Source organism: Vipera berus, assembly GCF_964194415.1.
Source record: "Vipera berus genome assembly, chromosome: 6".
NCBI lineage: Eukaryota > Metazoa > Chordata > Lepidosauria > Squamata > Viperidae > Vipera > Vipera berus.
In genome coordinates, this window is record NC_138208.1 from 55,448 (window position 1) to 82,164 (window position 26,717).

Below are 26,717 nucleotides of genomic sequence, written 5' to 3' on the forward strand. Positions count from 1 at the left end.
ATCCTGGGACACGTAGATTTGCCTTCATTCGTGAGAACCGTTTCAATTTGGTCTTCTTAGTCAAAGCACTTGATGTTAATTCTCTTAGGTGCAGGTAAGTGGGAGAACCATTAAAAAGAGCTGCAAAAGCCTGTAATATTTTGTTGTGAAATGACTGGGGAATTGAGTTTTCTTGCAATGGACTTTCTTAAGCAATATTCTCGATTGAAAAAAAAATGGCCTTCTTACTTGGTCCTGATGCTGGCTCGGTGGTCTTGAGTGGGCTAACTTATCCGGTAGCCTTCTATCAAAAGCAGGCCCATTCTCCAGAGGGGGCTCCCGAGGTTTGTCAAACCAATCTGTTTCTTCCCGACGCAGGTGGTAGGCTTTGAAAACCAAGGACACAGCAGAGGCTCTGAGTGGGAGATGTGAGAAGACTAACAACCCCGGTTGCACAGTCAGCATGCACGGAGCAGCTCATACCTGGGCATGCATTTCAAAGCAAAAACAGCACACAAAAGTTGAAGCAGACAAACACAAATGGACCGTGCCTAATTAAGACTGCGTATATATTACAATAAATTAATCCCTTTGGCCTTTAGTTACTTAAATATTTAACATTTCTGAATGTGGCTTCATAAACATGTGTATGTGTTTGGAGACTATCCTTTACCTGCATTTCCATGGTAGCCACTAAGATCAGAATACGGTATATCCCAGTTGCGTGCAATGTGGCGAGTGGCTTTGCTACTGGACGGGGAATCAACTTGGGTATCAATTTTCAGAGTTCAAGCATAACTCTAAAAATATATTTCCTGCTTATAGCACATTGCCAACATTTATATAAATATTGGTGATCAACTGATTTTAAATCTTAGGACAACCTACAAATAGATTCAACCAATAGTTTCTGCTTTCCTCTTTTTCCTATAATAACAAATCGACCTTTAATTAAATACCATATGTTGTGCAGTGTCTAAACCATTATCCATCCCAGTGTTTTTTAACTTTATGCTGGCTGGGGAATTCTGGGAGTTGGAATCCACTTCTCTTAAAGTTGCCAATGCTGAGAAACACTGATGGACAATATATTGTCCTACTGTGCGGCAGTTGGTTAAGCCGTGGTCCTTGAGTTATATGCAGGCCCTGAGATCACATCAACCAAATGTAGAGATCAGATGTTTTGGTGTCACCAACATGAGAAGCAGTTTGGTGCTGTGGTTGCCGTAGAAAGCAGGAGACGGTGAGTTCTAGAGCCATCTTAGGCAGGCTGGCTGACTCTGGGCCACCCTCCCACAGCTGAACCTACTCATTTATTTTTATTTTATTTATTTTATTTTATTGGATTTGTATACCGCCCTTTCCCAAAGGACTCAGGGCGGTTAACAGGGTAATTAAAACAAGAAATACAAAAATTAAAAACAATTAAAAAGAATTAACATGGGGTTGTTGTGGGGAAAACAGGAGAAGGGAGGAGTATTAGAGATAAATTAGATTAGGATAAAAATATAATAACAAGTTGATTCCTCAGGTTTTTGAATTGTTTTAATGTTTACTTCTGAAAACTTTCCAGGCAGTTATTGCAGATATGGAATTGGTGAGGACACATTCTGAGGGGGAACCATACAATTAAAAAAAAGTTAAGCCATAAAAATAACCAATCTTTCTATGTGCTTACATAGACTTAATTTTTAAAAATACTGATTTGAATATTAAGCTTTAAAAGTGTAATTCACAGAAATATAATATATGCTTGATAATTCCTCTAAAATTACAAATGTTACTGCAGCTGTGTAACAAAACCAAAACAAATTGTGGTAACAGGACATACATACACATACACACACACACACACACACACACACACACACACACACACACACACACACACACAGAGTATATATATACACACATATGTATATCCATTCATGTACATTTTATATATGCACGTATGTACGTGTTTACAGAATCACATATGCAGTTGGAAAATGAATAAGATCTGCCTTAACTAGAAGCATTTGTTTGTCATATTTGCCCCTGAAGGGGAACTCAGGATTGACACCTATGTGGCTCTGATGAAGCAGACAAGTAATTCTTTTAGGAATAAGAAATCTGTACTTCACATCTCTATAATAACCACAGAAAAAGAAGGCACGGATCAAATTTACAGGGTATAATTTACTGATTATTGAGAACAAGCTAACAGAGAAAAATTGTCAAGATTATCTTTCTTACTGCTCTTATAGACAGAGATAATAGCCAGCAATCCCTTTTAGTAATTTTCTTAATAAGGCTAACATAAAAGCACCCACCATCAACCGTTGGCTTTCAGGCTTTCTGAGATTACAGAATTGGGCACAAGAGCTTTTTCTAAGTTTCAACAATAAAATCAAAATTCATATCTCCTTTACCACATCACGTATTTACCTGCTTCAATAAAGCAGGATCCCCATGTATTATACAGTATAAAGCTGGGCATTTTTATGATGTTGGCGATACTTCTTTAGTATAGTTATATTTATTATAAACTGGCTCTTGGGCCTCGCAATCTTGATCAAATCTTCACCGAGCAGCTCGGTCTGCATTCAGTTAAAGTGGATATAAGCCTAACACGCAGATATAACATTGCCAGTGAAATATTATGTGGCTCCTTTAATATTTAGAGCCTGTAGACAGAGATCAAAAAAACAATTTCTAACAAGTTGATCTGGCTTCTGCAGAGTAAGTGATGTGACACGTAGTAATGCATCCAAAATCTGCATTGATATATGTGTAAAGTTCAGTATTTGTATCCATTATTTTAAATTTCTAGCCTTCAAAAATAGAAAAGATTTTGTTGGGCCAACAGAGAAAAGCTAAACATGACCAATCTACCTGCTGCCTGAGCAATTATAAATCAAGTTACATATCAGTATGTAAGCGATATTTTTCATTCTTGCGTAGTGATAAACCCCCTTCAACCACCCATTCATTTACTGTTTCACCTTAACTGAGACCTCCGCTTGCACACCTTAAAATTACTGCCATAGTTTCTCCCTCCAAGCTTTTGCTAAACAGCTTCCTCATAGTGGTCAGGCCCACATTCCCTCCCTCTCGGCTACAGGTGTCCGGCCTCACGATCTCCAAAAGGAATCTGCGGAGAGAGACAGACTGCCGCCCTTCTGCCGCGGGAAAGGGAAAGCCGCTGCCTCGAAGGAGCAGGCACATCTGTCCCTCCAGGGATCCCGCTCCACCTGCAACCACCGGGCCACCTGTCTCTTAGCTGTGGGTCACCCAGGGGCAGGTCACGTGATCACCTCACACGGCCATGCGAGCAGGCAAGGGGACATGGGAGGCAGGAAGCAAGCGATGCTTGAAGCCCAGAGATAAGGGAGTTCATGGTGCAAGTGCATTGAAGTCTGTTTAATCAAGATCTTGCGTTGATTAACTTGTTACAATCAATAATGTGGTTTATCATCCTTAACCATAGTGCCCTGAAGACCTCTCCAACTAAACCAATCCCAGGGAAAAAAACTTTCTGAAAATTCCAGCAAAGAGAAAAGAGAAATGCACATGCAAGTAACATAAAGTCTGCCAGTGAGTTTAGCAAGCTGAGAAGAACATGCCTACACACTCGACATATTTACATACAAAAATGCAGAAAGGTGGTTTTTTTAAAAAGTCACCATAGTTCCCAAAAGAGGTTGAAATCAGACACATGCATATAAATGAGGGTTTGTGCTGTGAAATGGAGAAGGCAGCCTGAAGTCTAGTTTACCTTCACTATCTGACATGGCGTGCTGGAAGTCGTCCATGAAGAAGGCAATATCCCGGTCGTAGCCCCGAGCACGTGACTCCTCCCTCATGTGCTGCTGGACTTCCGGCAAGGAATGGCTTGAGCCAAACTGATCCCTGGTGTCTGCAGATATCGGTGGCAGGGGCCCAGCCGCGGCTCTCGCCATCCCCATTGGCTGCCCCACTGGACTTAAAGGACTTTCTTCCTCCGAGTTCTGTGCGACTATTGGAATCCGCCCTCGGCTTTGACTTATGGGTAGACTAGTAGGCTTCGTTCTTCCAGAAGGAGCTGCGTGGCTGAAGGAAACGTCAAGGGGTTCGGCTTCCTGGGCTTTCGACCTCAAAGAAGAGCTGGAAGTGTCTCGTTTCAGGGACAGGTCAAGCCCATAGACAGAGGAGGGCCTGGAGGAAGGTCTCGATCTCGTAGCGCTGGCATAAGATTTGTCCACATCGTCCTGTAAAGATGACCTCATACTGACACTCAGTGCTGCCCCAAGGCTCGTTCCCAGGGAATGAGACAAAGTCGGAGCGGTGTACTTCTGTTGGTCCGTAATGTTTTTCCGAAGGCCAAATGTTATGTCATCTTGGAGAAGTTTTGCTTTGGAGGTGATGCTCCCAACCGAAGAGGAGTTGGAAGTCAAATAGGTTGAATAATCGAGCTCAAGATCCCTGCTTTCCTGAATGGGTGAAAATTTGGATAGTTTGGGATCCATCAAAGCCTTTTTATGTTTGGATTGCTTCTGATAGAGAAGGGCTGCTGGAAGCTGCTTGGCAGCTTGCTTTTCCAGAGTGAGCCTGCTGATGCTGTATTTCTCAGACTTGGGGAAATGCCTGTAATTCGTATCTGGATGGTAACAGTGGGAGAGGCCAGCCAGGTGATCCATGCTTTCTGTGCCCCTCCGGAACTCCTGCTTGATCTGATGCTTCAGAAGTTTCAGTTCATAAGGATCCTCCATGGGGTCTTCCTCGGTCCTCATGTAGCTGTGCAGCCGGGAAGACGTTTGCAGGGAGGAGAGGAAATCTGGAACCTCTTGCACTCTCCGAGCCTCGGTGGCCCGAAGCAGCCTGTCGGTTTTGCTGAGGTCCTTTTCGTGCAGGCCATAGGTGGAGCTCAGGGTCGGTGTTTCCTTGGTGAGATCCCCCATGTCATCAAGCAGCAGGTAATTGCGAGCGCCGTGGTGGTCAACCTCTGCATAGAAGGAGTCACCCGAGAGGCTGGAGATGGGGCTGCTGGCCAGGCTGCTCCTTTCGTCCAGTCCCAACCTCAGATCCAAAGTGCTATACTTGCTCCCCAAATGAGCCACCGAGTAGGCGCTATCAGAGGAAGCAGGTGCTATCATAAGAGATGGATTGCGAATGACATCATAGTTTGTTGTTATCTTGGGTTCCATGTACAGTGAGGTTTGCCTTGCTTTTTGCGGGATCATCACCAGTGGAGAGGAGAGCTGATAGGAAGGCTGCAGAGTTGGTGGGGGCTGAGCTTGAGGAGTGAAGGACACGGTTACCACGGTTTGAGTCTGGTAGGGCGAAACCTGCTGTTGATACAAAGGCGGCGGCGGCTGGTAATGGGATTGCTGCGTATAGGGAGTTGGTGCCTGAGTAGGAAGGGCAGGGGAAGAGTATTGATACTGTGTGTAAGGACTCGTAGGAGTAGCAAACTGAGTTTCTGGTTGCGTCTGGGGGGGTATGAATTGGTCGAATTCTGTTTGGGGCGCAGTCCTCGGCCTCTCCAGGCCATGCTGGGATTCTGCCCTGGCAGGCCGGGTGCTGCTGACTTCACTGTCGGACATATAATCGCGCTCCTCCGCCACCCCTTGCAGGTAGGCTCTCTCCCTCTTCTCTCTTTCCTTGAGCAGGGCTTCCTTGCGTCGGTTGATGCCCATTTCCAGATACCGGAGTTTTGCATCTATTTCTTTTTCTTCCTCGTCAAGCTCTGCTTGTTTTTTGCGAAGCTTAGCAGATTCTCTTTCTACCATGTCTAGTTCTCTGTCTATATCCTGGAGGATTTTAGCTCTGGCCATCGTGTTGCTTCTGCACATCCTCCGGCGTGAAATTGACCCCACGGTGGAGAAGGCCGGTTGTGTTCCTACCGAAACGTCCTCGGGGGGCGGGTTGGGCAGAGTTCTCTTGACCTTCTTTTGTTGTCCCGAAGATACTCCTGCACCCGAAGACTCTTTGGCTTGCTGCACACACACAGAAAGAGAGAAGATACATTATTTTGGAAATGGATAGCACAACGTGTGACCATCAAGGCAACAACAACACACTTTGCTAGAAAAAGTGGAAAAACAAAAAAAGAAGTAAACAGATGGAACTATTTTCCTACAAAAAAAACTAGTTTAGAACACAAAGTGATTTAATAATAAGTTTGGATGGTGTAGAAATATGGATACAGATACTATTCCCTCTTAGAAAGACAAAATTCAAATGAAAGTGGTTATAATCCGTCAATAAAGACTAAAAGTATTTTGAAATACATAATACAATTTACTGAGCTCTTATGGAGCTCAGTATTAAAGAATAAAGTGTTTGTCATTGTTCTAGACAGTTTTAAAAGGGAATCAATGATATTCATAAAGAAGGGATCTATCATTTTTTTTTAGCCATTAAGCAAAATTGACCTGCCCTGCCTCACCACTGCTGGGAACAAGAAACTGGATTAGGAGACGTCTGATACTGCTGTGGGACAGCAGAGTCAAATCACAAGTGAAGTACTAATACCACTTTACAATGCCTTGGTAAGGCCACACCTGGAATACTGCATCCAGTTTTGGTCACCACGATGTAAAAAAGATGTCGAGACTCTAGAAAGGGTACAGAGAAGAGCAACAAAGATGATTAGGGGGCTGGAGGCTAAAACGTATAGGGAACGGTTGCTGGAATTGGGTATGTGTAGTTTAACGAAGAGAAGAGTGAGGGGTGACATGATAGCAGTGTTCCAATATCTCAGGGGCTGCCACAAAGAAGAGGGAGTCAAGCTATTCTCCAAAGCCCCTGAAAGCAGGAGAAGAAGCAACGGATGGAAACTAGTCAAGGAGAGAAGCAACCTAGAACTAAGGAGAAACTTCCTGACAGTTAGAACAATTAACCAGTGGAACTACCTGCCTCCAGAGGTGGTGAATGCTCCAACACTGGAAGTTTTTAAGAGGAGACTGGACAGCCATTTGCCTGAAATGGTATAAGGTTTCCTGCCTGAGCAGGGGGTTGGACTAGATGACCTCCAAGGTCCCTTCCAACTTTATTATTATTATTATTATTATTATTATTATTATTATTATTATTATTATTATTATTTATTAATTATTATTATTATTATTATTATTACCTGATCATCCACAATATTTTAGGCCTGCAGCAATGCTTGTCTAAGATTGTTATGCCAATTGAAGAGACTAGACTACGAAAAAGTGTAATTTTGCCTGCTTTATTCAACTGCCAAAGCAGCATCCATGTCTACAAAAAGTTTAACATATATACTAGAAGTGGAACAGTAGTGAGAAGATTAGCATAAGGCAGTATCGGTGAAGAAACATTTCCTATGAGTGACAGGGATATGCCTCACCTGCCTTCAATTTATACATTCTAGAAACCGTGTCTAGTGGGAATAGTCCATCCTGGTTTGTATCTTACATACAATTCCCTTTGAAGACAAGTGGTGTTAAGCAGAACACACAAAAAGGAGAAAAACACTAAGCCAAAATAATAGTTTAAAACAATTAAATGCCTGACATAAGAAAAAGAAAACAGAGCAAAAAGCAGTTTACCCCAATACCATTTGCTGGACCAGCCTATACTTTATTGCTACAAATCGCCCCTGCTTCAAAGGCTATTCATTCACCAGACTTCATGCCTTTTATTGTTTATTGGCTTGTAATAGTTCCACATATGTACCGTATATTTATGTGCCTGCTGAATTCCATCTTTAATATTTATTATTTTAAAATATGCACACAGAATTTGGAATTAAAAACCTCTTCTGAAGTGTAGGCTGAGAATTATTTTACAAAATTGTGAGAAGTAGGGGAAAAAGAAAGAATAACTGTTTAAAACTACATATGGAAGAACTGAATCAAATTGATTTGTTTGAAATGCAGAATGAATTTGGCCTATATTAGCTAAATAAAACTATTTTTTCAGATATGAATTAGATGGGTTCTGTCCTCATATTTTCACACCGCAACATACTATTATATGAGAATATAAACTTTCATTGAAAAGTAATGGTTGTTTCATGGATGTAAATCTTTTTCAATTATGGCAAGTCCCATATTCTACTTTCAACTTTTGGTTAGGACAAATCACTGGAGATACACAAGAAATGTATCATCTGTGCCAAAGTTTCATCAAGAATTTCCCAGAAAATACCATCTAGTCACTCTGGATTTCTAAATAAATAAATAAATAAATAAATAAATTGACAGAAAAATACAGCAACATTTATTGCTTTTGTCCTAGCTTTTTTTGCTACACATGCTGCCTAAATAAAAATTATCTATCTATCTATCTATCTATCTATCTATCTATCTATCTATCTATCTATCTATCTATCTATCTATCTATCTATCTATCTATCATATCTATCATCTAAATAAATAAATACATACATACATACATACAGTACAGGCTTCATCAGCCACCCATTCTGCAACTTCCCTGAATATAAAAGGTTGGAGACTGGATGGAAATTGTTGGTCTCTTAAGGAGCGGGGGCACATTTTTCTCTTTCAAGGCCAAGGGGGCTTTGAGACCCCACTCAAAGAAGCAGAAATCACTGCATGGATCCAATAACAGGTCATCTCCCAGGTGGTCTTGATCAAGCTGCACCCAACACACGTGGGTGGCTGAGCTCACGATCTGGAGCACCCGATCCACTTTCAAGGGAGGCACGGCTGGAAACTCACTCCAGAAATCCATACCAGACTCCCAGCACCTCCATTGCACCTGTCCATGGAGCAAATCTGAGTGACACTGCCTGCCAGATAGCAAGGATGCTCTTCACACAATGACCTCCAAAATATTCTGTTTCTGGTTATGGTGATTTTTAGATTAGATTAGATAACCTTTATTGTCATTTTTTAGCTCATAGAATGAACTCAGCTGGACCCGACTTACATTTTTGGAGGGGTGGAAACAAAAAATCAACAAGACTTAACACAGGCTCTGGTATTGAGCAAATCATTGGCAACTCATCTTTTCTGCAAATACAGTAGACATGCTCCATATATTCCATGTGTTTAAGGCACTGTGCTTAATTACAAACCCTTTACTACACACACAGAGAAAAAAAACTTAGAAAGAATACATTTAGTGTATACCCATGTGTCCTTGTGACATGAATACATTTAAGTTTTTAAAAATGGACCAACTGTACAAAGACAAATGTTGATGTTAATTATGTAAAGAAATGACTACATCTCTTTTCAACTTTAAATAAAGTAGATATTGCAATGAGATGCTCTTATTCATCTCTTTCTCCAGTGAAACATTAATAGTATATTTCTTGCAGTATTAATTCTATATTTAAAATAAATTTATCCTGGTTTCTAACATGACAGACCTTCATTTCCAAAACCATTCACTAAACTTTTCATCTACTCAAGGCAGTCAACAAAGCAATGCTCATTATTATCATGCATATACGGTGGTGGGATTCAAATAGGTGAACAACCGGTTCTCTGGGTGGATGCCACTTCCAGAAGTCCATTCTGGGCCTGGGCAACAAAAAATTAGCTACCGGTTCTACCGAAGTGGTGCGAACTGGCTGAATCCCACAACTATGTATATAGCATGACAGTTCAATGTCAACACATGAAGAATTAGATCTTACCAAGAAGCCCTCTGTGTACTGGAAGTGAGCCCTGGAGAGATCCTCAGCTGTGGGGCTCAGGGGCTTCGGGTCTGACAAAGAGCGCTGAATCACCTTGGCAGACTTTGGGCTCAGCTGAGGAGCCGTGGGAACGTCAGCATGAAGAATTTTCTGAGAACTAATATCTTCAGCCATTAGCTTCTCATAGGGCACAAAGGCCGACTCCATGACTGCAGCTGGAGGAACAGGTGAAATGGGAGAATACAGGACTTTGGGAGATTTAGGAGCTGAAGGAGCCACCTGAAAGGTGGTTTCTGGATGCAGGTGGGATGAATAGCCTATCTCTAATGGTGTCGGGCGCTTTTTATCTTTCTGAGGGGAAGTGACTCTATGGTACGGAGGACTCTGGGTGTCTGAATCTGTTTCTGTCTGACATCCCAAACTTCCTCCTTTGTACGTCTTTTCTGGAGCTGAAATGTGTTTGACTATTTCTACCTTTGCATCTAACTGGGCCCTGGCTGATGGAGTCCGTATGGTTCCGACAGGCTCCGTTTGTACAGATATCTCTGCCACGGTCTGCACCGCAATACTGGAGACCTTGGAGAAGGGTTTAGCCTTATCCACCTCTGTGCTCCCTTCGTATTTCCCTACACGGGTCTTTCTTCTTGATCTGTTGGTGGGATCCCATTCATCTTGATCCTCATCATCCGTCTGAACACTTGTGTCAACACTCTTTTTGGTCCTGCGTCTCCGGTCTGCGTAGGCCAGGTCTGCGCTATCCTCATCATCCGTTTGGACGCCACTCTCCACTATCTTTTTAAGACCCCTGGGTTCACCTTCAGTGCCTTCACTGCGCTCCTCGTAAAGGCCGTGCAGCTTTGGCATGGAATTCTTCTTTTTAAGTTGTTTTTCCTCTCTCGCATCCACGTCTTTAAGAGATAGCTCAGAAAGAGAACTTAACGTCCCTGGCTTGGGAATGTACTGAGTCATGCCATCTGACTGGACAGCGTACCAGCCTTGGCTGTCTGGAATTTCCATCCCCAGGAGAGCAGAAGTAGTGGTGGTCACCTCCTCGCCAGGCCAGAATTGGTTGCTTGCAGCATACTGGCCATCAAGGAGGACTTGATCTGTGGTCGTTTGTGGGGTCACCATTTCAGAAGGATCATAATTATATTGATACATCTGGTGGATTTTTTGCTCTTCTAAGTGCTGGTGAAGCTGCTGTTGAAGCTGTTGGATTTGCTCAATGTGCAGCTGCTGCTGAGCCAATGTTTCTTGTCTCATCATGAACTGAGCTTGCCTCTCTTCTTCCTGCTGATAGAGAAGGTGGTGCTTCATGGAATGCAGTTCCTCAAGCTTCTTTTGAACCATGAACTGCTCTTGTTCTCTAAACCTCTGTATTTCTTGACGTTCCCATTCTAGCTCTTCTGCAAAGCGCTGCTGCTTCAGTTTCTCAAGCTCCAGAAGCTCACGTTCTATGTCCAGATGCTGTTGCTTGTCTTCTTCAGGGTCAATGAGAACCGTTCCTTCATCTTCAATTCCATCTATGAACGCATCAGAAGCTGTACTAAAGACAGGCAGCGTTGGCTCAGGGACAATAGTTTCTAGAGGGAGAGCTTGTATCCCTGGGTCAATGCCAGCAACAGAAGTGTCTTTTTCAGAAGACATGGTTGTCAAAAAGTGTAATGATCTTGGGAGCGCCTGGCTCTGTGGCAAGTTTGACAAGGAAGGCACTGAATCAACGGCACAAAGAGAAGGCAGGTCTCGGACTGAAGTGCTAAAAATGGAGCCAGGCTGTGTGGTAATAGCGTAGGTAGATGGGACCGGAGCTGCCACTGAGGAGTAAACCACCCCATCGGATGATCTCAATACACTTCCATAGGGGGGTCCTAAGGAGGAGACCATTCTTGCTTGGGAATACTGAGGTGCACTAATGCCAGAAATCACATGCCGGCTCTCTGGATATGGATCAGTAATCTTGCTTGAATAATCCATAATTTCACCTGAAATTATAGGGGAAAGTTATAGTCCAGTCCCCCAAAACACCGCCGTTAATTTTTGTGTGGATTCTGAAAGGCAGCCTACAGAGATGAGTGATAAATATAAGCGATAAAGCAGGAAGGAGCTGCATGCAAATCTTCAACGTTTTATTGGGCAGGGGAGGAAGAAAAAAAGAACACTTTCTGAGCATGCAGGCACATGCAGGTACCTTTTTCCATAAAACAACTGATGAAAATTGGAAAAAAAATACATGGGTAAATTCCAACAAAATTTGCCACACTGTTGAACATAAAGCCTAATGAAAGGGGGAAAGGCAAAAAAAGAGAAAGGCAAAAATCATCCTGAAATGAGGTGAGCAACGTTGTTACTAAATTTCCAAGAAAAGTCTGACGCCTTGTCATACTGACCTGTGGTGTCTCTGCCAGAAGTCAAGTCTACCGCTAGATCGGCTGCCCCAACCTGGTCCTCAAGGGCGTTCTTGTTTTTGTACTGGTAGAGCCCAGCCTCGGATAAATTGGTATCCGACATGGAGGGCTTCATACCCCCAGTCCCTCTGTAAGCGTAGGGCCCGGAGCGGTCATACTGGTAGTGGTCATCCCTGTAGCCAAAACGATCTTCCGGGAGGGTAGTTGCTGGGGCTGGAGTGGTGCAGCTCCTCCCAAATGGCAATTTGTAAATCACATCGCAACAAACAGCCCTTTTCCCTGCGGTCAAATCTACTGGTTTTTCATCGTCTTCTATTACAGTTGTAAAAAATCCTGAAGTCGTTTCATCAACGGTCACCATTGTTCTGTAGGATTTAGTAATGCTCAGGTCAACCACGCCACTGTCCATAGCTTTGTGAGCAGCAGAAGCGTTGACATAACCGTTGGTTACCCCAACCGGAGGTGCAGTGATAGGCTTTGTAGCAGCCCACGCGAGCGCGGATGTGGGCGTACCAAGGGACAGATTTATCGGAGCATCTTCTCTGTCTGCAGAGAGGGCCTGCCTTCCTGTTATTCCAGGACCAGGCTCAAAATGCTTTGATGTTGTTAACTGAAGTGGAGTTGTCATTCCATGCCCAAGGTCTATGAGGCTTTCTATACTGGTACTGTAACTTAGAGTAGAGGCACAGGTCACCACTGAAATGGCATCAGCCACCGGAGCTAAAGAGAGGCTGACCATGGACACTGTACTAAGATTTATGATCCCTGGCTGAACTGTGCTTACCAACTGGCCAGAAGTGTCACCTGCCATTGTCTGTCTTCTCACATCTGCAGGAGTGGCAGATAGGTCAATGCAGCTATCTGTTCTATCAATACTAGTCTTAGTCAGGGTACGGAGATCCATAACATCACCAAAGACACAGGATCTTCCATTTTCTCTGTATTTGGTTTGCTCTACCGCAGGCAATGTGTCTGGGGGCATAGTTATGGAAACACTATCTAACCCAGCATTTTTTACCAAAGACACGGTAGTCCTTGCTGTTATTAGATCTGTGGTGGACTTAGGCACCATGCCAAAAACTGGTTGTCTAGTAGTAGTGATAGGGATAGGGATAGGGACAGCATTCAAAGCATTTGGGATACTCTTGCTTTGATCTGTTGTACTTTGCATTTGCAGCGAACTTACAGATGGCATGAACATCTGTATAGCTTGTGGCGCTTGTTCCTTAAGGGCTGAAGCCAAAGGCCAAGTGTTGATGGCTTGGCTGGTAATGGATTCCGTTGGAGTCCCGGGCTCAGAGGGCAACGTGATAACAACATAGGTTTCCTGAGAGGATTTGGATAACCTCGGGGAAGATTTATTAGAATGTGGAGATGAAGGGGAGGTGGGAGAGGTCAATCTGTATTCAGCAGGGGAAACCAAGTTCAAAGTCATGGAGCTGGTAAAAGGCAGGCTGGCTGGCTTGGACTGTGTTTCTGTTGGTTTATGAACAGCCACCGGTAGCTGAGGAATGGCTGGTTTAGGAGCAATAGGCGGCTTTATTACCTCAGAAGGCCTGTGCGTGAATACAAGCCCTGCTGGAATTAAAGCTGGCTTAGGGGGGACGGGAGGTGGGGTTGGTGTGCATATTTTTGTGACAGGAGACACACTGGTTTTTATAGCAGAGGTCTCTGCTATTTTGGCAGTACTAATGGATGGTATCATGGTGGGAACTGTGGTCACTGCAGGTTTAACTGGTGGCTTCCTTTTAGGATAAAAGGCTGGCTTTGGTAGAATGGGTGGGGGAGGTGGGGGAGGGGGAGGGGGAGGAGGAGTGTATGGTGGAGAGGGATGAACAAGAGATCTTTCCAAAAATGAGTATGTTTGGGAAGCAGCAATGGAAGCTGGAGAAGCTTCAGATGCAGGGGTAATAGAAGAAACAGTACATAATGGAACTATGCAGGTAAATTCTTGGTCAGATATAGCCTTTATTCCTGCCATATTAATGGAAATCCTTGAATATTCATCTTCAGACACTCTCTTTAGTTCATTAACCTTTGCCACATCTCTTCCAGCTTTGCCATCCTCTGCCAAGGCAGCATGGACAAAACTTGTAGATGTTGTTTCCACGGAAGTGGATACAAAGGAGTCCGTTTCAGGAAAGGTAGCTGATCCCTGACTGGCGTCAGTCAGATCTTTGGCTATGGGTTCCTTCTTGGGGGATAACATAAGAGGTTCATAGTCCTCACTTTGGGAAAATCTACTAGCCTGTGCCACTGAAACGACCCCTTCTGAATCTGAGGGTCCACTAAGAGCCTCTACTGAATCGCTACAAACGGGAGTGATGCCATCTGATCCAGCTATGGGTGAAGGGGTGCCAGCCGTGTAAACAGAAGACGTAGATGACGTGAGAGAACACGTCTCTGATGGGAAGAGAGGGGTGGCACTTTCTAAGGCCTCTGAGTATGTCAACATGGACGTTTCCTGGGAAATAATTTCTTCTGCCTCACGGGCATCATCAGTAAAATAGTTATCCTCTGTTTCTTCCACTGTAAAGTGCTGGGTAATTTTAACATCTGGAATGGGCAGCATTACAGGGCTGGCTGACATTGTGTCTGAAACTGTTGAAGAAGTGCTTGAAACTGGGGAGTTACTATCTCCCGCTTCTCCGGACAGACTCCTCCTCGTTGTGACGGAAGCCAGTTCAGGGGATGACTGGGTAGGGCTGGAGCCCGGGGTCAGCTGTATTCCCTGCCGCTTCATCAGTTCTTCATAAACCGCCTCTGCCTCTAGCAGCTGTTTTTCATCACTCGATGAAGATGGCGCCACGCTGTCCAGGACAACAATTTCATGACTTTCTGGCATGATGTAAGAACTAGAGACAATGTCCTCCTGAGGCATAATCGAATGCAAAAGCTCTACGGTGTAATAGGCGTCTTGTAAACCAATGGGTTTTTGCATAGATTCTTCATAGATTCGCTCCGGGGGGCGTTTCTGCTCTTCCTCTTGGCTAAATTCTTCACACTCCTCTTGTTTTGCAATGACGTTGGGCTCCCCGTTGTACGCATCCTCTACTAAGGATTCATAGATATAGTCTTCTATGAGCATGCCACCGTAGAAAGGTTCCTTCTCCAACGCTTCTTCCCTTTCGTTTTCATCTGGAAGTGGTCTGGCCGTCTGCAGCATTTCTTCGTATACCTCCTCTGCGCTTCTCAAAGTCTTCTGATTGTTCCCTTGCTTGGCCATTCCCAGGGGCTGTTCTTCTGTAGGAGAGTAGAGCGAGACAGCCGTTGGCAATTTATAAACTTTCTGCACTTCTATTATTTTTTCCGGACTGATTTCAAAAGCTTCAGGGTCAGACTCAATACTCGGTGAATATTCAGAGCAGGAAGATCGATGCAGTTCCTCCATTTCTGCCGCCTGACGCAGTTCTTCTGTTGGGGAAGCGTCCTCAATCGGAGAAAGGTTGCTGGGTGGTGTTTTTGGTCGCTCTCTCCTTCTCTGGGCTCTGAGCTCGTCTTTGTCTCTCTTAGATTTCTTGCTTGAGCTCTTTCTTTGCTGCTGCTCTAGTTCACGCTGTTTCTCCTGCTCCTTCAGCAACTCTTCCTCCTCCCTGAGTTCCTCTTCCTCGGAGGAGTCCTCAATTGTCGGGAGAAGCGGTCCGTGTGTCCGGTGTCTGGCTTTACGCTGCTGCTTGCTTTCTCCCCCCATTTTTTTGTGACTGGGACTGCTGTCACTGTCTTCATCAAAGGACGAAACAGAGGTAGGAGACGTACCCGGGGTGAAGCTGGAGGCATGCAGACTAGAAGATCCTTCTCCACGTGATCTGTCCTCTGGTGAATCTGTAAGGCTCTCCATTTCTAATTCTGGCTCTTCATCAAAGTATAAACCTCTCTTTGGTGCTTCTGATCCCTCAGAAAATTTATTTGTTATTGTACTGTTAAGTTCTATTGTTTTGAAGCGACGAAGACCCCCTCCTCCAGTTGCAGTAATTTCTTCACTCTCTTGACTTTTTGTCTCTCTATATTTTGGTTCTGGACTTTCATCAAAAGCCTCATCATCATCGTCATCATGCCAGGAATGGCGCCTGCCAGATTCTTCTTCATAGCCCGCACTACTTTTACGTGATGCCCTCTTATGTTTTCCACCTATTCCTTTTTTGAACTTAACTTCTTCCTTCTTCTGACTTTCATTTGCACTAATTTCTTTTAACTGTTTTCTGATGTATTCTTCGTCTTCGGAACCGGAAGCATCTTCATCAGCACTCATCTCCATGATTTGCTTCCGAATGAAATCCTCCTCGTCACCTGAGGCTGGACTGTCTTCCGCTTTGCCTTCATCATCGCTGCTTGAGGAGCCGGCACTGGTCTGCCGCCTTCTTCTTCTTCGTGGGGCAGGGGAGTTTTCGCTCTCGCTGCTGTCTTCCACGGAGTCATAGCGCTGCCTTCTGGCTGAGGCACTCTCTGCCAGGCCCGCGGTCTGCCTGGGCCCTTTCTGAGGGGGGGGCAAAGCTTCTTCACCACCTCGTTCAGGGCCGCCTTCATCCTGAAGGTTCAGTTTTCTCAAACCTTCTTCCTCACAGCCGAGTGGCTCCGAGGCGACAGGCAAGATCGCTGTGTCAGGAGAGGCCTTGGCCGGCTCAGCCGAGAGGCCTTTGGTCCTCCCAGACTTCTCCTCCACCAGGCTTGTGACCTGAGCCTCCAGAATCGACAACACTGTGCTCTCTAGCTTAGCCAGGTCGGAGGGGCTGGCTGGGCTGCCCCCTTGGGAAAGAGACTCTTTCTCAAAGGACCCTCTCAGTGCATCCTTTTCCTCCATCTGAATAAGGCTTGGAATTTCCCCAAGCGAACTAGAGACGCCATCAGAGGAATATCCTGTGTCACTCAAGCCTTGAGGGCTTTTGGGCTGCTGAGAACTTGATATATCTGATTTGTCATCTTCTTTTTCCTAAAACATATATAAACATACAGACACACATATTAAGATTTATCTTTTCAAGATAATGAAATAATAAATTCACCAACCACTATAACTGCAATTGTGAAAACCTTGAGAAAGCATTGTGAGTGACAAAATTTGGTTAAGCTACAACTTTTAATTTTGCATTTAAGCAATAAAATACCCACTTAACTTACATTTTTCCCAATTAAATACTATATTTAATGGGACCAGCATCTTATTTAGATCTAACACGATTGTATAAGAATACTTTGGTGCACATTCAATTAATAGAAAAATTCAAGTTGCATAAAATGGCAAACATCTCTAATAAAAATGAAACGTTTCAGTGAAGATATACTGCATGTAGAAGAGTGAAGGTCAAAACTATTTCAGTCTTTAAAATTACTGTGTGTTTAGTTTAATTTCGTTTGAATTATTTTTAAAGAAGTTATGAAGATAAAATGGTAACAGATACATAGAACAATCCAATTTAACACTTCATATCTCACTGGCTTATTCCAGGCTGGCTGCTGGCTCCTGAGGCTAACGGTTGTCAGATCAAGTTCTTCAAGCCTCTGACTCATAACAAGTTAGTATTCTAAATTTCAGAATAGCTTATATAGCTTATAAGGGAAAAGTAGTAAGGATTCAGTGAATGAAAATCCTTCCTGGAAAAATATTAAGGACCATTGGGAAATCCTCAAAAACAAGACGATCATCGCTAAGGGGAAAATAAAGCAGGAGATGAAACTAGCACAGAGTTCTCTGATAAGCTGGGAAACAAAAAAGGACAGGTATTACAAAGGGAAAGAAAAGCACGTAACATATGCATAACATTAGAGAATAGTCCAAATCTGTTGGAATGCGTCAGGAAAGCCAAGGATCACAATTCACTGAGGCGTGCAATAAACATCAAAATTAACAATAGTAGGTGTGGAACAAGGGGAAAGTCAAGTAAGCTGTTGGTTTGCTAGTTGGAGATGTTGGCTATAGGTAAAAAATAACAGGGAGAAGCAGAACTATTTAATTATTATGTTTCATCTGTCTTTTTACAAAATAAAAATAGTCTCATTTGGCAGAAGTTACTCTGTGCAGGGTGCAATTTAAATGTAGATCAGAACACAAGAGAAATTGCTAGCAGAGCGCCTAGCTGTTTTGAATTACCAACAGAAGAGAATAGTTATAGCTCAGGGTTGAACTGGGTCCTTATTGCTCTCTGAGCTTGGTTGTTTCCTTGCAGACGTTTCATTGCCCAACGAGGTAACATTACCAGTGCTCGAGAAGAGTAGGGCTTGCTCTCTGCTTACATACAGGAACTAACCATGCCTAACTTTGCTTGGTTTTTTCAAAACTAGCTAAGGTTCCCTAAGTGCTGCCACCTGCTGTAAATTACTCCCTTCAATCAAGAGCAACTTCTATGAATATCTCCAAGTAATTTTTCTGGCATGACATGGAAATAGACTTTGTCAATTCCTAACAAGGGAGGGAGGTCAAGCACTTACTGTTTTTTCTCTCACTGACTCCACAGGGTAAGATTTTGGTAATGAGACGGGTAGATCTGAGAGATTTTCCTCGGGCAGTTTATCAGCTTTTGAAATCATTTCTGATAGTGTGGGATCTTCCTGCCGTTTTGTTGCTAGATGCCTTTCAGATTCTGCCTTTTCTTCAAACGATTGCTCTTGCTTTGGTACTTGTTTGATTTCGGCGAGGTGGTCTGAGGCTTCTGACGATGCTCTTTGGCTACTACTTGTCTCGGAAGACTTTGGTCCTGCCCTGGGCGATTTCATTTGTTTTAGCTCCTTGAATTTCACAGAATCTTTTAACAGCTGGTCAGCAGAAGCCGTTTTCATTATTTTCACTGGAATTCGTTTTGAATCTTCTTTCTGAATTTGATCAAAGGATAGTATTTTGGCCAATTTTGCCTGCTGAAATTTTGGTTCAACTTTCACAATTTCGCCATCTGAGGCTACTTTTGTCATTTTGTCTGGATAAACCTTTGGATCTGGCTTTTGAGTGTCTTGTAGGATTTTATCAGCTGATGGTATTTTTTTCAAGGTCACCCGATCTGTCCGACTCTGATCAGCAGATGGCAATTTGACTTGAATGGCCAGTTCCTCCTTCTGAGTTTCCTCCCTGGCCAGTTTTACCTGTTGATGTTTTGAGTCTTCGGATAGAAATATTTTCGCATGTTCCAGGTTTATCTGATCATGTGAAAGCTTATCAATTATAGGCAATTCTGACTCTGTTTTTAGAATTTGATCATCAGATGATGATTTTCCCAATTTTTCCTTTTCTGCTTTTGAAATTCCTGGAATGATTTTATCAGCAGATGTTGTTTTTGCTAATTTTCCTGGTGAAAGCTTTGGAATGTCAATTTTAAAAATTTCTTCTTGGATCCTTTCAGTAAATATCTTTGTTGAAAGTGTGTCCTTCTTTGCCTTGGGATCCTCTTTCTGAATTTCTGAACCCATCTTTGGTTTTTCAGGCACCAGGGCAGGTTTTGCTGAAATCTTTTGTTGGTGGGGCAGCTCAGCAGGTTTAGACTGACTCTGAAGGACATCTGATGGTCTGACCGAAGATTTTGGAAATACAGGAGATGTGATTTTTTCTATATCCCCAAGTTGTCCTGATAGCGCCCTTTGAGTTTGGCAGTTTAAGCATAACCATTCTTGAACCTGGAATTTAATGAATGGCATTACATTACTTAAAAAAAAAGTATCTTATTAAAATAGTAACATTGATACTTGTAACTATAAACAGCATCCTGACTTTAAAAACAAGGTAACTTACTTGACACTGAAATAATGCTCCTTTCGACTAGGCGTGTTACTTCAATCCTGGCTGCTTTTAGACCTGCTCTTAGCAAGGTGGCATATTATGTTCCTCAGTCTTCCTGCTAGAATGGCACCATTACTTAGGCAGTGAATGTCCTTGCCTGTGTCCTATTCGACCATTAGAGTAGAATACAGCATAGGATTCAGGACAAGAATGGGCCCAGGGTAGAGTCCCTTGGGAAAAAGCTCTGGCAGGTGAGAGAGAACCACCATTAACCACAACCCTTTCCGATACAGAAGCTTGCCAGGGTAATGAGGGGGGCTCTCTTCTAGAACAGGGCTTTTCAACCTTTTCACCCACTGTACCACTTTTAGGATATGGCAACATCTGAGTACCACCAGTCGCCTAGCGAGGTGTCAACAACCTGATGACCCCCCCCAAAAAAGGAAAAAAAGTGATGTACAGGTAGTCCTCGACTTACAACAGTTTGCTTAGTGACTGTCTGAAGTTACAACGGCACTGAAAAAAGTGCCCCCCCAAGCCACAGCCGAGCAAGACACCTGCCTGCCCACCCGATGGCGCTCTTCCTCCTGTCCGAGTTTTTCATTGTTGTGAGCATTTCTGTTGAGGATTGGCAGAGGGGGTGGGGTGGGGGGTGTTTGGTTTTTATTCCCCCCCTCTCTGCTGGGTAGTTGCAGCAGGTTTTGGTCACTTCACATGACCCTGGGACACTGTGACCATCATAAATATGAATCAGTTGCCAAGCATCTGAAAGTAAACCACAAGACCCTGGAGATGCTGCAACATTCCAGCTGATTGGCGCTTCTGGTCTCAGCCTGCGTGCTGAGCTCCAGCTTGGAACCTGGCGCTGATCCTGGCGCTTCCGTTGAGCCCCGACAGCCCCGAAGAAGCGCTGATCCTGGTGCTTCCGCTGAGCCCCGACAGCCCTGCAGCTCCAACCATCTCTCACTCAGGCTTGTGCGGTGCTGCCACCGGTTCAGCTCATTCCCCTCCCCAGCTACCACTTTTCTAGGATGGTCGCATACCACCTGCCAGGTGCCAATGTACCACAGGTTGAAAAGCCCTGTTCTAGAAGCTGCCTTAGAATAATCAAGAGCCCTTAGTTCAAATGTCTCAAAATGTCTCCCCTTCCCTCCCCCAAACAACAACAACAACAACAACAAACTATAGAAATTCACCTATAGAAGTTCTGTTGCAATGCCCTCAGGAGCAGCTCATGTTGCTTTAGTGGGCTCCATGTTTTCCTGTCGTGAATAATATGTCTGATTCAAGACTTTGCCTTAAGTTCCTGTTTTTTATTGTTATCCAGAAAAGAGTTGTTTGACTTCTCAATAATAGAAAGAAATTCTCTAAGATGGCCAAAGAGACAAACAGCTTCCCCCACATTCCAAGTTTCATCAAGAGCCTTGGTGGACCAGTGGGCTAATGCCTCCTTAAGTAACACCAGCTGCCTGCAATTAGTGCAGGTTCGCATCCCACCAGGCTCAAGGTTGACTCAGCCTTCCATCCTTCCGAGGTAGGTAAAATGAGGACCCAGATTGTTGGGGGCAATAAGCTGACTTTGTAATAATGCCGCTTGGGGGGGTCCGAAAGCCCTAATAAGCAGGCATATACATAGAATGAAGGCTATTGCTAAGCACATTGGTTTGTGCTTAAATTGTAAGCCGCCCTGAGTCTTCGGAGAAGGGCGGGATATAAATGGAATTAAAATAAAAAATAAAAAAAATAAAAAAACTTGCCTATGTGAAAGTTTTTGTGACTAGACTTTTGATACACAAAAATAACATGACTGAATTCAAGATGGATTAGTAAGCATACCCACACTATTTTTAGCAGTGTGTCAGAAGCACGTACTATTTAATAAATACATAATTTCAGAAATTCAGTTATATACATGCATTATGTATAATCAGTTACATTTCATAAACAATAGAGTAATGCCTATATAATTACTTAAATTATATTAATTCAGAGAGTAACCCAAAATGGATAACAAGGGTGAATCATCACCTGTGGGAAACAACCTGGAATTTCTTTCCCAAATAACCAAATTCAAAACCATAAGGACTTAGTGTCACTTTATAAGGATATCAAACCTGAGATATGAGAAAATCCCAATACAAATTCTGGGGAAAGCTTTTGTAGGTCTTTATTCACATCAGTCCTAACTAATGTTGCATAACCAGTGCAGAAAATCAAGCCTTGAGTTCTTCTCCTAATACTGGATTGAAGCTACCTAAGTCGCCCATTGTCTCCTGCAACGCATTTTTTAGAGACTGTGTTATTAAATACCGATATTAAATATTAAATACAATATGCAACATAAGGACATTATGAATCTATTCATAGCATAATAAGGAGCTGATGAATTAAGCTTGCTGGGATCCTTAGGAAAACTATGAAGTCACATTCCTGGGAGGTCAAAAACCCTGTGAAGGAAGACTTGAAGAATGCAGAAACTGGCACGATGGGTCCCTCCTTTCCTTCTCTGCCGTAAACATCACCAGTCACCTCTTTGTAAGGATCAAAGTATCAGGCTGTCCCTGTTTTCCAGCAGGAGGGAGGCAGCAGTTCAATTTAACCATCAAAATCCAGAAAAATTGAGGTCAGGCTTTATGAACTACAGCAAAAGAGATGCTGAGGGATTTATTTGTAAGAAGTCAAGAGATCTTGCAATGGGGTAATTTTAAAGACATTTAAATTTTTAAAGAGCAATACTCGATAAGTAATGTATAAACATTTCCATGACACAAATTTAACAAAATCTTTACTTCAGAATGCAAGTACATACTATCACGCAGACTAGATTTAGAAAGAAATGGAACGTATCTGTTACTGCTGCTTATTCTTGTTTATATTACCTCAATAATCTCTGGAAGATCTTATCCACGCTTAGGAACTGAGGTATGATATTTTATTTTGTGTTATATTTCACTTACTGTTTATTTGTATCTTGTTTACTAATGTATAAACTAGGTTTTCTCAGTTTTTGCTCTCTCTCTCTCTTATAACAGATTATTTTGAAGGGCTCTAGATATTGTAAGCTTTAGTTTTCATTTGTAGTATACTCTTATACTCCGTTTCCATTTTATATTACCGGTATGTATTTTATATAGTTCAGTTTTGTAAATATGTTGTTTTTAATTATTATATATAAATTTTAGCCTTACAATGTTTTAATTTTGGTTAGTCTACTATAGCTTTGCTAGTTTATTTATTATTTGATTTTATTTAAATAGCTGCCTATTTTACCTACATGATGCTGGGTGGGGCTTACCACATTAAGAACTAGCATATCTAAGTGCCCAAAGTCAGGAATGTGAGATGGGTGTATATATAAATTGAATGAATGAATGGACAAATAAATAAAAATACAGACAATGCAAAAATAGAACAGAAAGTAAAACACGCAGCTTCTGCAGAATCCTAAAAAGTCCTCGACGTAGTGAACGAATAGACTCTGTTCCACATTCAGGGTCCCAGGCTCAGGCACAGATGACACAACCCCACACAAATCCCAGGGCCTCAAGTGGCCCAAAATCCACAGCTGCTCAGTCTTGCCAGGGTCGAGACAAATCCTGCCCCTCCTCACCCAGACAACACCCCCCCCAACAGTGATCTGGTCCTGGGACAGGATCTCCACGGCACCGATTGGTCCATCCGCGGGCCAACCGAGCATCCCAGGGATTCTGGTCTGGAGGTTGTACAGCCTGGAGGAAGATTAACTGTCAAAGAAGCCCCATCAGGGCTCAGGTGGGGGAGGTAATTTAACCCTCTGGGGCAACAGCTTTTGTTTTTAGAATTTGCATAACAAAACTCCAAATTACCCAGTTAAGGGCATGGCATGCTTCTTTACCACCTCCAGGTGTTAATATTTGGAAAAAATAATTTATATTTAGCTATTATTTTGTCCTTCTCTTTCCCATGCAATCTGACACAAACAGAGGGTGTACAGTGGCCGGCACAATATTCCTTGTAGGCTAATATTAGGTAGGGCATTAGATGCCAGCTGTCTGAATGCTGAAGGGTTCTTTGTCTTTGGCTTCTATTTGTGTGGGATCTAAGTGTATCATCACGTACAAAAACACCCAGATTATTTTCAGATGAACGTATAGGTGAGATTATTTAAATGCAACAGAAAGACCAACAACGCTAAAAATAGAACATCTCCAGAGACTTGTCAAGTTTCATGCCGTGGATCTGATTTAATGAAGCGATTTTCTTTGAACACAAAGTGGGGCCAGGGTGCAGCAATACAGAACTGTTTTTTTAAAAAAAAATACAAAAGAAGCTTATACTATTTCTCTTTTCCCGTCTTACCAACTTTTTTTCCTGCAAAGGTGATAATGGTACACAAACAAGCTACCCACAGCTTATGGGGGACATTGGAGGATACATAGGGCTTGCTATAGTTCACCCAGTGATCACGTCATAAATTCAGGAAGCTGCTCCTTACTTTGGCTGGCATGAAATTGTCTCTTCCCATGGGGTTATCATACTTTCAAACAAGTCAGTTCAATGTCTCAAAGTATTCATATTTTTTTACACAAGATTTTTTTTAACGTACAACTGATGAGCAACATCGGCTGACTGTCACTTGCTTTGAAATCCCCTCATTGCTACAAACAGCAAGACCTTAATTTAACTTGTCATAAGTAACAGATAATTGTGGCTAGTTTAGCAAAGCTAGACCTGAAAAGTCTGAAAGACTTAAAGAACTAATAAATTACTCTGGATAATCTACAAGCCCAAGTTCAGTCCAGTTCAGCACGTGTTTATTTATATATTTTAGTACAACAAAAACAACTGACATCCAGACAGAGTGTTTACTCAAGCCCAGATTGATACTTGGTTAAGTCCTCCACAAAACACAGTAACTTTTGTATGGCGATAACTGTTTATGTTTATGTTTTGTTTATGTTTTATTTAATTTATATACCGCCCTTCTCCCTGGGGACTCAGGGCGGTTCACAGGGCATATAAATAAAAATACAATACTATACAAAAGTTAAAACAAAGATTAAATCAGTGCCCAATTAAAAAACAATAATGCAATCTAAAATGACAATTTAAAACACAGCTCCCCCATCAGGCCAGACCGGCCAATTCAAACAAATGGGTCTTCAGACCACGACGGAAAGTTCGGAGGTCCGATGCCGTCCGGAGCTCCACCGGCAGTTGGTTCCACAAAGCCGGGGCACCCACAGAGAAGGCTCTCCCCCTGGGGGCCGCCAGTCGACATTCCCTGACCGGAGGCACCCTGAGGAGGCCCTCTCTGTGGGAACGCACAGGGCGGAGGGGAGTTGAAGCCGGCAGCAGGTGGTGAGCACTGTGAGCATTGCTGGAACTCCCACATGCAAGGAATCCTATTGAAACCTTATGGGAACAGCTTGGGATTGTTTCAAAGTCACAGAAGCCAGGCTGGCAGGAGAAAGTGCACAAGCCAGCCACGCAAAAACATGCTCTCTGTGAGTCAATCCGCACAAGCAGCATCTGGGAGATGTTTTCTGTAATAGTGTGGAGATAAAAGTCAGATCAAGGGGTTGTGGGACAATTTGGGATTGCCAGTCAGTGAGCTGAGGATCCACTTTGGGACTGCTGCTGTGGTACAAAAAACCTGTGTGAAAAACTGGGTCCTGGGCGGGAGGGAAGGTAATGACCTTCTTTGAGACCAAAGGGGTCGTTGGGTTAAACAGTTTTAAAGAACCACCAGTGTTAGATGACTGCAACTTAGGAATCCAGTTGTCTTACTAGTACTAGCAACTATTTATGCCAGTAAAAAGTTTGCAGATTCAGTTGAAAGCTGAAAGCTCTAATTCACCTAAATGGCACCAATGGTTTTTTACATTTGGTTTCTGTGGGCCAAAATGTGTGGCCAATGGGATGGCAAAATGGATCCAATTAAAATCCAAAACTCTTAGTCACCCATTGGCACCAAATCCATTGACTCTTCCTGCTCCAAATGGATTAATTTAAATGGCTGCATTTCTGGTCTCCAAAGAGTCAATATCCAAGGACAATGGATAATCAGAGACAGTAAAATGCCTGGCCTCTTATGCAACGCTCACTCTTTCTGAGATCTTGAATGAGTTAATAATGGATAATAGCAGCACCGGTGAGACATTGGCTTTACTGCTTCTCATGAAGTGTTTTGCAAGATATCAATCTCAATTTTAAAATGTCAGAACAAGATTTATGTATGGAACTGAAGGAGGAAGACAGCAATGTCTTATGAGTAGGAAAGAGGGTCACTCATCCTGAATCACATTATTTCCTAAAGCAATATATAACATATATAAATAAGCACAATGTATTAGTAAATGAAGTATAATACCCTGATTGTACTTTCTGAAAACATGTGCAAATTAGAGAAGAATGACTGGAAACCTGGAACTGACACAGCCGGTTGCTGCTCAGCTTCAAGCAGAGTTCCTTATTACTACCACGATGTGTGGGAAAGAGCTAATTTCTGATGCTCCAGACATTTTATGCTTCATCTCAGAGGTGTGTGCTCAGAGATGTATCTCTAAAGGCAAAAAACCTGCAGCTCACTAATTGCATAAAAGCATAGCAAAATAAGCCCCTCCGTTTTTTGTAAACTAGTTTTGTAATCTGTTTTTGTAAACAGACACTACAGTCATATTCCATCCCACTGTCCTATTACCAGTGGTGGGATTCAAATAGGTGAACAACCGGTTCTCTGTGTGGATGCTGCCTCCGAAAGTCCGTTCTGGGCCTGGAAAACAAAAAATTAGCTACCGGTTCTGCCGAAGTGGTGCGAACCAGCTGAATCCCACCCCTGCCTACTACCCTGTCCTACACGATGCAATATACCATGATGCTGAACTACATTATAAGAATGTCATTTCCTCTTTTAACTCTACAAAAAGTATGTACAGAAACACCCGTTTCCATTGCAACTCTTTATTTATAAAAGTGACTATTGTTTGTGCCTGCACTAAGATCCTGAACTTCTGGACCGTGTTTATAGATCCAAAGTATTTGTAAGCCAGGA

At 42.9% G+C, this 26,717-nt stretch overlaps 1 protein-coding gene across 1 annotated transcript in view; it reads right to left on the bottom strand.

Moving 5' to 3' along the window:
• Window positions 1-26,717, bottom strand: part of PCLO (piccolo presynaptic cytomatrix protein) — a gene marked incomplete at both ends in the record, with an annotated part of 105,216 nt that overhangs the window by 44,139 nt on the left and 34,360 nt on the right. Inside the window, 5 exons of the mRNA XM_081330814.1 lie at window positions 229-365; window positions 3,737-5,936; window positions 9,581-11,562; window positions 11,968-16,912; window positions 18,409-19,581. Of these exons, the coding sequence (XP_081186940.1) occupies window positions 229-365; window positions 3,737-5,936; window positions 9,581-11,562; window positions 11,968-16,912; window positions 18,409-19,581 (10,437 nt within the window). The remainder of the gene's footprint in view (window positions 1-228; window positions 366-3,736; window positions 5,937-9,580; window positions 11,563-11,967; window positions 16,913-18,408; window positions 19,582-26,717) is intronic.